A 12,683-nucleotide genomic window follows, 5' to 3' on the forward strand; every position below is an offset into this window, starting at 1 on the left:
TTGGGTCTTTATTTCATTTATTTTCATCCCCTGCATTCACCCCAAGTTTGTGTGAGTTTTGCCTTTTGGTTCAAATGTCCATTAGCTCTTCTTTGGTGTTTATTCTTCCTGTTTTAATTCGCTCTACCAGGCCCACTTTCTGGAGGTGCCTGGAAAAAGCAGCGTGCTTGCAGTCATTTAGTTCTTACAGTTGGCCCCTTTTCCAAGCTGGCCGGCGAGCTCCAGCCCATCCTTTCAATAGCAATCTACTTTGTTCTCCTCGGCGTTCCCTGCAGCCAGGATATCCTGCAGGAGAGACTGGGGATTCCTCTCCAGGTGATCGCTGCTCACATCCAAAGCCCTTCGCAAACCCTCCAGGTCCACAGATTCTAATATTAGGCTCAGCCTTTCTGGATCCTGGCAATCCTTTTCGGCGGTCTCCCCAGGAGGAAGGCTCAAAAGACAAGAGAAGGGTGTCTCCGTAGAAACTTCCTTTAGCCCAGCAGCATCTCCCGATGGTGACGATTTCGACCGGTGTTTGCAAAGAGCGGATTTCAGAGCCAAAAGGACCTCGCAGGCCTTGAGTGCTACCGGCCTGTCGCAGTCCTGAAGGGCTCTGAAAAGGAAGCCAAACATTTTCATTTGACAGAAGAGCCGCAGCACGTCGGCGAGATGCGCTGGCATCTTGGCAAGCGAAGAACCAGCTGAAGTTGAGCTCTCTCCGAGTCCAAGCCGGTCAAATGTCTGGCCGATGAAAACACCCGCCAGTTCCAGAGCGTTAATTTTGACTTCCCAATCTAAGTCTCCATCCACAGCTTGAAGAGCTCGGGAAACGAACTCGGCGGGATCCGCCCAGGCCTCAGGGTGTCCTTCCTTCAGCCAGTCAATGAAGACGCCGACGGCAGCTCGGCGAGGAAAACCTTCGGAGTCCGAAGACAAGATTTCCAGCAAGCGAGCGGCCCCGACACAGATCTGGGGAACAAGTGGACAGAGAGAATCTCAAAAGGGAAAACTTGACATCTCTATGTCTGAGTGTGCGGCGGCAGCCAAAAAAGCCAACGCAATCCTAAACCGCATTAACAGAGGGGTACAATCAAGACCACTCTATAAAGCCTTAGTAAGACCACACCTAGAATACTGCATCCAGTTTCGGTCACCACACTATAAAAAAGATGTTGAGACTCTGGAAAGAGTGCAGAGAAGAGCAACCAGGATGATTAGGGAACTGGAGACTAAAACATATGCAGGAACTGAGCATGGCTAATCTAGTGAAGAGAAGGACCAGGGGAGACAGGAGAGCATCTTCCAATATTTGAGGGGCTGTCACAGAGAGGAGGGGGTCAAGCTATCTTCCAAAGCCCCTGAAGGCCAGACAAGGAATAATGGATGGAAACTGATCAAGGAGAGATTCAACCTATAAGAAGTAGTTTTCTGACAGTGAGAACCATCAACAGAAGTTGCCTTCGGAAGTAGTGGAAGCTCCATCACTGGAAGCTTTCAAGAAGAGACTGGACTGCCCTCTGTCAGAAATGGTGTAGGGTCTCCTGCTTGGGTGGGGGTCAGACTAGATGACCTACAAGATCCCTTCTTAACTCTGTTAATCTGTCAATGTAGAGAAATGGGGAGTTAAAAACCCCAGTTTGCGCACAAGTGTCGTACCTTTTTGGTGTTCTCGTTCCTTTTGACAAGAGGCGCTTCTGGACGAGAGTGGGCCATGAGGGAGAAAAGGCCCCAGGTTTTCACAGCGCTGGCACGCACGTAGCTCTCGGGATCATTCAGGAGATCTTCCAAAAGCGTGGGAAACTCTGAAGAGAGCAGCTCTTGCCAAAACCAGTCTAGCCCTGTGTAAGGAAATGGCACTGCTAAAATACAAGTACCGTATTTTTCAGAGTATAAGACGCACCTTTTTCCTCCCTACAAGGGGGTGAAAATTTAGGTGTGTCTTATAAACCAAATGTAGCCCCCCCCCGCCTTCCCCCCCCCCCATGATTCCCAGCCCATTTGCTGCAGTTTGGTCTGGAGGTTTTGTGTCAGGCTCCAGAGGCTTTCTAGGAGCCTGGGGAGGGCAAAAATAGCCTTCCCCACCCCCCAGAGGCCCTCCAGAGGCCGGAAACGGTCTGCCGACTTCTGGTGAGACGGGAAGGCCCATTTTTCGCTCTCCCCATGCTCCAGAGGCTTTCTTGGAGCCTGGGGAGGGCAAAAATGGACCTCCCACCCCAGAGGCTGGAAACAACAACGCTCGCATGCCCCCCAATATAGCTCCATGTGTCATCTGTATCTTGGTGCTTTCCTACCTCTCAAATGCTTCATCGCCAGGCTGAGAAACTCCAGGGAGGAATCGCGTACTTCCCAGCTTGGACTGCACAGATGTTTCCGTAACACCTGCAGCGTATCTTCAAAGAAAAGGAGAGAAAATTGTAGGCTGCAAAACTTAGCTATCCTTTCTAATCCACTACTCAATGCAAGTCGATTGGAGGAAATAATACTGGCTTAAAATCTAAGCCTTCTGGCTCGAAAAATTAAATATCTGAACTGCAAGGGAAAAAAACAAACAAACACAATAACACAATATTGGGCAGTTAGCATGGATCAGCTGCAGAGACCCGCCTTCCCTATCCTAGCACTGTCCAGATGTGCTGGTCAGTGCCATCCCCAAACATCTGCAAGATTGAGGAAGGCTGGAGTAGAGGATTCCTTTCTGACAAGTTAGCTCAAACTGTGTCTCGTCTAGTCCTGCTATTTACACCTCTGAGAAACTTTTGGTGTTGCTGGAGATCGGCAAGGGAGACGGAAGGCTGCAAGTCACTCAGAAGCCACTTCAGGGTTCCTTGAAGGGCTTTCTTCAAAATCTGGAAGGAAGTGGAAAGATATTTAATTTATTACCGTGTTTCCCCAAACGTAAGACCGGGTCTTATATTAATCGTTGCTCCAAAAGACACATCAGGGCTTATTTTCTGGTTAAGTCTTATTTTTTGAGAAAATACAATAGTAAATGCATCCGTCTGGCTGGTGAACTTAACTCAGGCTTATTTTTTGGGTAGGGCTTATATTACGAGCATGCTGAAAAATCATGCTAGGGCTTATTTTCTGGTTGGGTCTTATTTTTGAGAAAATACGGTACTAAATGCATCCATCTGGCTGATGAGTGTGGAACCCAAAATTGACATACGTGTAGCCATTTTAGTTAGCTTTATTTTATACTCATTTATTCCTTGTCTTCCTCTCTGTTTTGTAAGAGGTTTTTTTTTTCGGGCTCACCACATTCTTAAGGTGGGAGGAAGGAATAGATAGTGAGGATTGTTTTGGCTAGGTGACTTTCTTTCCCGTGGGAACAGAGGCTGCTCCTGGTGAGTGTGGAAGGTGAAGTTTGAAGTCACCGGGGAAATGTGGATGGAGTGTTTATTGGAGAATGTGACTTTTGAAGGATGTTTCTATCTTACAATATTATGTGGTGCAATTCCGGTTTGTGTCAGATCCGGAATTACAACAGTCTTTGCCAATTTGATGCCTACCTAAATAAAAAAAAAATTGTTTTGGAAGATGGATTTTGCCAACCCTTTTTTGAACGGGTTTCATCACTTGGAAACCTGTGAACGATCTTAAAACTGGGACTTATTTTGGAGGTAGGGCTTACCCGTGTTTCCCCGAAAATAGGACCCTGTCTTATATTTTTTTTAAAAAAAACCCAAAATAAGTGCTTGGCCTTATTTTCGGAGAGGTCCTATTATTTTGGGGTGCGTGGAGCAAGATGGGGCTCCTCTTGCCGTCTTACATGATATGCAGCTCTGCTTTTAAATATTTTCAGGGAGGGCTTATTTTCGGGGGGGGAGGCTTATTTTAGCGCATGCGGTCAAAAGCCCGATTGGGTTTATTATCAGGGGATGTCTTATTTTCAGTATTATGAGCATCCTGAAAAATCACGCTAGGGCTTATTTTCTGGTTGGGTCTTATTTTGGGGGAAACGCGTTATTACAACGGGTATGGCCGCAGCCTTGAGTTATTTGCAACAATATGAAAAGCAGGGTATAACTAACTAAGGAACTCCAGAAGTTGCTGGTCTCCCAGCAGAGGTGATATATCTCTCTGGCTTTTATTACCATTTCTCGTCCAAAGGAAAGGCATCCCCCACCCCTCTAAGCAACAGACTTCCTTACAGAAGACAAGAGAAAGCCTTGGTACAATCCTGCACTCACCACAGGACTGTTGTCCGGACTCCGTAAGTATGTCAGGAGAACGTCAAACACTTGCAGCCTTTCTTCATCGTGAACCAATGCTAAATATAAAGAACAAACATTTTAATTGCTGTGCTCCTTTGCCCTTCCAATCCAGCCTGGATTTCATCCCCAATCTTACTTCTCGGAGTTTATAGCTGGAACAGTTGCTCCGTAGCAAGGAAACCTTAAGAGCTAAAATGGACCTGACAAAAAGACTCCTTATGTTCCGTTTGCCTCCAAATAAGTTGCTTTTGAGGGGGGAAAAGAGCTTTGGATCTCTTCTGCTTTTTATCCCTATTGATTATTGTTGGTGTTTGATTGAATGGCAGAATAGGGTTTTTGTAAAAAAGTGCATATTTTGCAAACAGCATTATTATTATTATTATTATTATTATTATTATTATTATTATTATTTTGTAAATGTTTTTGTTTTACATTTTCTTTTATAATACATCACATTTTCAGTTTTATGACACTCCATCTCTTATTATTTATTTACTACACTGAACAGACAAAATATGGCAGTTTCCATAGACGCTGGGAAGCCATCTGAGTAATCGAGAGTTGCTCAATTATTTATAACCCCGTCCCTTTAAATAAATGTCACAACAAATGGAATATTGGCAGTACCTACAATTGAAAAGTGGGATAATAAAGCCACTTTTATAACCCTGATTTATGAAACTTCTAATCTTGACGGTTAACAGAATCCTGACGGGCAAGTGAGAAACATTTATGGGTAGAATTTCAGGCACGGTTGCAATTCTTCCGCAGTTGGGCATCCGACACAGACCACACGCCTTACTTACCAGCCCATCGTGAGAGTGCTCCCAGGAGGCTGAGGGCTGCCCTCTGGACTCGGAAGCTGCCAATCAAGAGGTGGCCTAGTGTAGCTCCGAAGGAGGACGACGACACAGCCTGGCCAGCGCAAAACTGTAGTATGGTCACCACGGAGCATAACAAAGGCCTATGGGGAAAGTCCACCGCCAAGCAGGCCTAGAGAAGCAACAGATCAGAGCTCTAACTCTGTAGACCAGAGTTTCTCAACTGTGGCAACTTTAAGCCAGTGGTGAAATCCTCTGCGGATTGCCACTGGTTCGTTGCCCGCGCATGGGCGATGCGCGCCAAACTTGTGCTGCGTGGGCGCAAGCGCAGTGTGTGCCAAAAGTACGTTGCGTGCACATGCACACTACACACCAAATGCACTCTGGGTGTGCACGCATGTACAGTGTATGCGAAATGCGCACTCCGCACAGAAAAAGACAACTTAACAAGGTAAGTATAACAGCGAGGGGGGGGAACAGCTGTGCCGCGTGAGTTAGATTCGCTAGAAAGCACAATTTCTCGCTTTTTAGCGAATATAAATCACGCAACACACAGCTGATTGTCGGAAATACCAGTTCGGACGAACCGGCGAGAACCGGTAGCATTTCACTCCTGCTTTAAGCTCTGTGGACTTCAATTCCCAGAATGCCACAGAGTCAGCATTTACGGACTTCAAATCCCCAGAATTCCCCACACTTAGAAATTTCCAGGCTTCAAATCTGAGAAAGGACGAGGGAGTCTTTTGGGAAAACCTGAACTTGCAGTAGGCCCCCCACAAGCCTATTTTCTCTGTGTGAAGACGCTAAAGAAGCTTCTGGGACGAGAAGCGAAACGTTTTCGAGGTAAAAAATTCAGGAAAGCCCCGTCGCCTTTTGGAAGGAGCACCTTTGGGGCCATACGATGACCTGGACGATGGAGAATCTCCATAGACGCGTCAAGAGAGCCTGCTCTTTTCTTACCGTCTCCTGGACCTCCTCGAGATGAGCCATCGTCTGACACAGGAGACTGGTAGAGAGAAGAGACTCTGCAGAGGAAGCATCTGAAAGCATGGGATGAAACGACAATTTTCAGACAAAAACAGGCATCTCTGACACGGCTGGACAATTCACCACAAACAGGTGAATTCCCACGCACTGATCCTACAAAGCATTGGAGCTGTTCTAAACCCAGTCTCCGGATAATCCAAGGGCCTCTGTTTCCCTACCCTCCCGTTCTGTCTAACGCAGTGATCCCCAGCCTGTGGGCTACTACGGCCTACTAATGGGCCACGAGAGGTTTGCAACCGGGCCATGGAAACGGCCGGTGAGGGCACACAAGCACATCCTCACTTGCACGAGCAGGTGATTGCATGCACGTCCCTGTTCTGACCCAGCTCCCCAAACACGACAAACCCTCTGACATGAACGCAAAAGATTCCTTTATTAGGAATGCCGGCAGCCCGGGTAAAATGTTTCTCTCTCATACAGCAGGCTAACAAGTCTGTCCGGCAGGGAGAGGAATAGTTGTCTGCCACACCTATTCATCTCCGCCTCCTGCCTTTTATCCCCAGAACTAGGGTGGGGCCTTGCTAGCAGCAGTGGCTCTTTCGTCCCAAGGACCGGCCCATAGATTTCCACTGCTCTCCTCTCCTCTGCCTTCTTTGCATCCGCGCGTCAGGCACTGGACCCAGCTGTTCCTCCTCTTCCTCATCAGCCACCTCCAGACCTGGGGGCTGTTGACTCTTCAACTGAGGGCTGACGGACGTCCCAAGCTCTGCCTCTGTCTGACAGGTCCATCCCTCCCTCGGAGCTCTCAGGTTGCCTTGATGCTGATCCTGACTCCCACACCTCCTCTTCCTCCTCTTCCTCTGACTTGGCTGTAGGAGGGGCCAGCGGCCAAGAGGCCACAACACTCCCATTTAAGCGAGTGGCAGGTGCACGTGCACACTGCTGGCACAAATGGTGCTGCCGGTGCACATACCTGCAAGCCCCTTGTGCAAAACCATCCCCTTCCCCCCAACCCCCAGGTCTGCAAAGCCCGAAACATTGGGGGAACTCCGGTCTAACGGATAGGGGCGTTAATAAGACTGTGTTGTACCACTCACTCGGGGAGGCGGCTAAGCGATGCGAAGTGGCTCGTAAGATGCAGTCCATGGGCTGGAGCAAAACAGCCAGGCTCTGTACTTTGATGGCCTGCGGGCTTGAAGAAGAGGAAAAGTTTGCTTTGCGTGCACGAAGATTAGCACTTTCCCTTGGTTTCACGTCAGTCAAAAGTTTGTTTCACAAATCAAAAATCCCTTCAACATAAAACCACACAACATGCCTACGTACACACCAGCGGTGAAATCTACTTACCTTCCTTACCGGTTCGGAAATGCATGTGCCGTCACATGTGTGCGCAGACCCACTGCGCATGGTCAAATCCTCTCCGCGCATGTAGAGGATACAAAACACATTACTTCCTGGTTAAAACCAGGAAGTAATGACAACCAGGTGGATGGGTGGAGCCTCGTGCCGCGATTGCTACCGGTTCTCCAAACCGCCCGCCACGATTGCTACCGGATCGGGCGATCCAGTCAGAACCGGGAGCATTTCACACCTGATACACACACATACCATGTTTCAAATTATATGAGTGATACGTTACTTTGGTTTAACTTGCTACCTTCTACAAATTCTACCATCTTTAGAACTATCGAAAGGACGTTAAAAACTTCACAGTGGAGAAAAGGGGAAAGAGTCCGGAGCAGAAGGGGCCTCTCTGGCTTTTATGACTTGAGCTCATACAGCACCCTAAGCCAACGTTTTTCCAATAAGCCACGATTGTCTGGGCTCACCTTAACTGAACGCTTGATTGGAAAACTCAAGTTCCACCCAATAGGACTGCGATCCCAGACTTTTATCAGGCTTGAAAAAAGGGCTTAAGTGTGACCCCGGCTTCATTGGAATCTGCGCTAAACAAGCAAAATTCTTAGCAAACCCCTCCATGAGGCTCCTTCATTACTGAATATTGCTATTCTAGGAATTCTGGGAGTTGAAGTCCACATCTGTTTAAAGTTGCCAACTGCATTAGATCATGGCCTCCTTTTTTTTAGAGCATCCGTTCCTACCATGCCTCCAGCTTCAAAAGTCCGTGTGCCAGAGGGCCGGCCTGAGCCAGGCTGATATTCTTCAGGGCGAGGGCCACCAGCTTCCAAAGGCTGCATTCATGAGAGCGAAATGCAGGAGACCTATTGGAGGAAGAATGACCTGTTGAAGAGCTGGCTGTTTAAAGCATCTGCAAGACTTAAAGCAAGCCACTTCCTCCCTCCAATGTAATGAAGTGCTCACATGTTTCCCTACATGTCCCATTTTTTGTCAGTAGCTGAAACAGAAGTCCCAGCAGTGTAGGATCATCCATGATAGAGAAGAACAATGCAAGACACCTACAGGCAAACACTATCCCACCATCTTAACCAACTCAAGAGCTCTTAAGGTATAATTATGGATGTCACCCTATTGTCAGCACTTCAAGCTGCATTTACTCTAGTGCTGACACAAGAAGGAGAAGCGGAGGCGTCTGGAAAGGGACGTTTGACTTTTCACCTACTTATTTTCCCTGGAGATAATATCCCCTAGGAGATGGGATGAGAGGGGGGAAATTCCTTTGAGCTGGAGCAGTAGATTAGGGGTAGAGTGACTTGGAAGATGGCCAATGAGTGCAGAGGAGTGGGGAAAGGAAAGGGAGGGTTTTGGGTCAGGAAGTCAGTGTTGGCTACGATGGAGTCGGAATTAGAATGTCGTGCTTAATAAATGGGAGTTTTTCATCAAAGACTTTGTTTGAAATGCAATTTATTTGAGACGACCTCGAAACCTGACACCTATTGGATTATAAACCAATAGGTTTGAGGGGGGTCAAGCTACTCTTAAAAGCACCTGAAGGCAAGACAAGAAGCAATGGATGGAAACTAACCAGAGAGCCAACCTAGAACTGAGGAGAAATTTCTTGATAGTGACAATTAATCAGAGCAGGGGTTTCTAACCTTGGCTCCAACTTTAAGACTTGTGGACTTCAACTTTGCTGGCTTAGCTGCCTTCCCGCTATTTTGTTAGTTGAAACATAGGACCCGATGGGTCAGAACAATGCAAGAACCCTACATACAATCACTGTCCCGCCATCTTAACCAATTCAGGGCTCTTAAAGAGTAACTTACGGACCCTCTCTTACCTCGCCATGCTAAGGAACAAATCAACCAACCAGGGTCCTGCTTGGATTGGCTCTTCCATCAGGACAGCTTCCACCGTTTCTGCTATGCGTGACCACAAGATTTCAGTCCAGGCATCCTGGTTGTGTTCGAATAACGTCATTAAGAGCTTCAGGGAATGCTTGGTCCGAGACGAAGAGTGGGACGTGAGAGCCTCCTCAACACGGACGACCATCATCTGAGCACAGGCCGGCCAATCGCAGTCCTTTGAACTGAGTAGACGAGACGGTTCGGACTCTACGGAAAAAATGAGCAGGCGGGCAAGAAGCCGATTGGCTCCCGCGGCGATGAAGAGGCTGGGGTCTCCTTGAAGAGTGAAGATCACATCCAGAGCTCCTGTAGGCAGCAATAAGCAATGTCAGCGTTTACAGCGTGACTACTATTTTGAGACAACCCAGGAGCAAAATACAGGACACAGAGATTTGTCTTACAAACAGTGGTTTATATACAAGACTTCTATACACAGACATACAAGTGGTAGGCACATACCAGACAAGCAATCATTCTTCAACTCTACACGGGGAGCTACAATGCAGATAGAACACGGCAAGGAGAATGATACAGAAGGAGAGAGAGACGCCCTCTAATGGCCTCCCTTATATAGACAGCTTCTTAAAGTGGCAGTAACCCTGCTGACTCATCCTCAGTCCATCATCTTACAGCCTTACAACAGCTGGTCAGCTTTAAATCTTCATTTCCCTGACAAGCAACAGGCACAGGTCTGTGCTTAATGAGAGGCACGGCTTACGACCGTAATTCTGGATTCAATTACAGCCGTAAGTCGAGGACTACCTGTATGGGATCCAGGGTAGGAGAAACCGTCTGGACAAGCTGATCCCAAGGTGGAAAAATCTATACTTGCCAGAGTTGCAGAGGAACTGGAAGGCGCTGTAATGTTGCAGCATGACGTAGGCGCCTTGCACCCAGCCGCTCCGAATGGTCATGTCTTCCCAGAGTGGGCTGCCCAGGGGACCCGCTTCTCCGAAGGCTCCAAACACCACCTCCCGTTGCTGACGCGAGAGGAAAAGAAAAGACATCAAGATGGCAGCTTTCGTTTGAAATCATGATGCTTCCCTGGTTGACTGCACCTTACATTTTCCTCCTGGGTTAAGTTTATCTAAATTTTAAATGAAATTCTAGGTTGTGTTCCTTGGGGCAACGCTTGAAGTTTGTATGGTCATTTGGGGGCACTGTGTAAAACAGTAGATATCTTAATACTTCGGGAGAGGAGAGGAGAGGAGAGGAGAGGAAAGGAAAGGAGAGGAAAGGAAAGGAAAGGAAGAAGGGAGGGAGGGAGAGGAAAGGGAAGGAAAGAAAGAAGGGAGGGAGGGAGAGGAAATGAAAGGAAGAAGGGAGGGAGAGGAAAGGAAAGGAAAGGAAAGGAAAGGAAGAAGGGAGGGAGAGGAAAGGAAAGGAAGAAGGGAGGGAGGGAGAGGAAAGGAAAGAAAAGGAAGAAGGGAGGGAGAGGAAAGGAAAGGAAGAAGGGAGGGAGGGAGAAGAAAGGAAAGGAAGAAGGAAGGGAGGGTGGGAGAGGAAAGAGGGAGGGAAGGAAGGAAGGAAGGAAGGAAGGAAGGATTGCCAGATCAGTCTCTTGCTGCTCTGAAGGATGCCTCACAGCTGTGGAACTACTAAAAGAATGGCTGAGAAATCCTGACCCATCCATCCGGGCTCTGCCATAGAACATTCAAACTGGTGGAATTTTTTGGCGTTTAAACTAAATCTGCAGTTTTTAAATCATGCAGAAGAAAGGAAAAAATGGTGCATGATATTTTTCTCTCCCCTCGCTTAGTAAGGACACCTGCACTGGAATTGGTTCCTGCGTGTCTGACTAACCTGCAGATACTGGAAGCTGCTTTCGGAAGCTGCAAAGATCCCCGTCAGCCTCAGGACGAAAGAAAGAAGGACGGGATCTGGTTCCCCTTGTTTGAGCACCGCAAGGATCAACTCGATCAGACATGGGTTCTCTTTTAACACCAGCAAACTAGGCCCTAGAGGGGGAAGGAAAGGGGGGGAAATACAGGTAGTTCTCAATTTATGACCAGTCCAAGTTACGACGGACCTCCCCAGTACTACTTATGACCCAGTTTCGAAGTCTGACAGCCAAATATACACACTGCTTTGATGTGATAGCATTTTCCGTACTCGGTAAACCAGCCTGCATTTATGGCCATGTCAGGCATCCTGCAGTCATGTGACCATATTTTTTTAGCTTTTTTTGCCAAAAAATGGTGTTTGCTTCCCGTCTGTGGCAGAAAACACCCATGGGCTAAAATGGACTCATTTTTAATAATGTTCCACTTAACAACAAAGGCAACAAACTGCATCTGTTTGGTTTGGTGGCAGCAGTGCCTCAGATAGAAAGTCCATACAGAGAGTGGTGAGGACAGCGGAGAAGATTATAGGAAGCTCGCTTCCTGTTATTCAGAATACTGATTATAAGTACTAAATTAGACTAACAAAGCACGGTTAGAGACCCCACACACCCACTCCACTGCCTGCTTCTGTTGCTCCCCTCTAGGAGGAGGTTTCGAAGTATTTGTAGCAGGGCTACCAGGTTCTGTAACAGCTTTGTTCCCTAGGCCATCCATCTCGTAAACTCACAAGATTTGCTTTTCTCGCCATGTACGTGTGTACGTGTGTACATCCAAACTAGACTGAGTTGTTTCTCTGTCTCATATAATATATGTTTTTAGTTTTTAATGGTTATTAATTGTTTAGTTTTAATTTGTTAATGGGTTTTAATTCGCACTGTTTTAATTCGGGCCAAAGTATATAATTCTTTTAATTAATTTTAAATTTTGTATTGTTGTGTATTTTAGTTTTGGCTGTGCACCGCCCTGAGTCCACTAGGAGAAGGGCGGTATATAAATTGAATAAATAAATGTGGGTATATGCATAATTTTGTATTTATTTATTTTGTCATGGTTATGTAGGGTATATTGGAGCTGGTGACCCTTTTAAAGGTGTATGCAATGAAATTTCATTTTAACGTACGCCGATTAGTGTACATTCAAAGTGACAATAAAAATTTGTATTGTATTTGTATTTGTATTGTAATTGTATTCATGACTGTGGCATTTGCTCAACAACTGTATTGTATTTTTTTAAAATTTGATTTATATGCCGCCCTTCTCCAGAGACTCAGGGTGGCTTACAATGTGCTAAGCAATAGCCTTCATACTTTTGTATATTTTATACAAAGTCAGCTTATTGCCCCCACAAACTGGGTCCTCATTTTACCTACCTTAGAAAGGATGGAAGGCTGAGTCAACCCCGAGTCAACCTGGCGAGATTCGAATTTACAATAATTGCAGGCAGCTGGTGTTAATCACAATGCTATCAGTCTGCTGAGCCACCAGGCATTGTATTGTATTGTATTGTATTGTATTTATTGTATTGTATTGTATTTTGTATTGTATTGTATTGTATTGTGTATTGTATTG

The 12,683-nt window shown here is 46.6% G+C and overlaps 1 protein-coding gene across 2 annotated transcripts in view; it reads right to left on the reverse strand.

The window, feature by feature from the left end:
• The window catches only part of BRAT1 (BRCA1 associated ATM activator 1), a 19,548-nt gene continuing 6,865 nt past the window's right edge, over positions 1–12,683 (reverse strand). Inside the window, exons 2-13 of one of the 2 annotated variants that reach the window (XM_060684046.2) lie at positions 11,074–11,228; positions 10,103–10,250; positions 9,204–9,576; positions 8,107–8,226; positions 7,102–7,196; positions 5,978–6,057; positions 5,003–5,189; positions 4,173–4,252; positions 2,726–2,828; positions 2,274–2,372; positions 1,639–1,820; positions 1–951 (exon numbers count right to left, since the gene is read on the reverse strand). In XM_060684046.2, the coding sequence (XP_060540029.2) occupies positions 235–951; positions 1,639–1,820; positions 2,274–2,372; positions 2,726–2,828; positions 4,173–4,252; positions 5,003–5,189; positions 5,978–6,057; positions 7,102–7,196; positions 8,107–8,226; positions 9,204–9,576; positions 10,103–10,250; positions 11,074–11,228 (2,339 nt within the window). In that variant the 3' untranslated portion in view covers positions 1–234. The remainder of the gene's footprint in view (positions 952–1,638; positions 1,821–2,273; positions 2,373–2,725; positions 2,829–4,172; positions 4,253–5,002; positions 5,190–5,977; positions 6,058–7,101; positions 7,197–8,106; positions 8,227–9,203; positions 9,577–10,102; positions 10,251–11,073; positions 11,229–12,683) is intronic. The other variant, XM_060684047.2, reaches the window with a different exon arrangement.

The sequence above is a fragment of the Pantherophis guttatus genome, chromosome 14 (genome assembly GCF_059756535.1).
Source record: "Pantherophis guttatus breed Tessera chromosome 14, ASM5975653v1, whole genome shotgun sequence".
Classification (NCBI taxonomy): Eukaryota; Metazoa; Chordata; class Lepidosauria; order Squamata; family Colubridae; genus Pantherophis; species Pantherophis guttatus.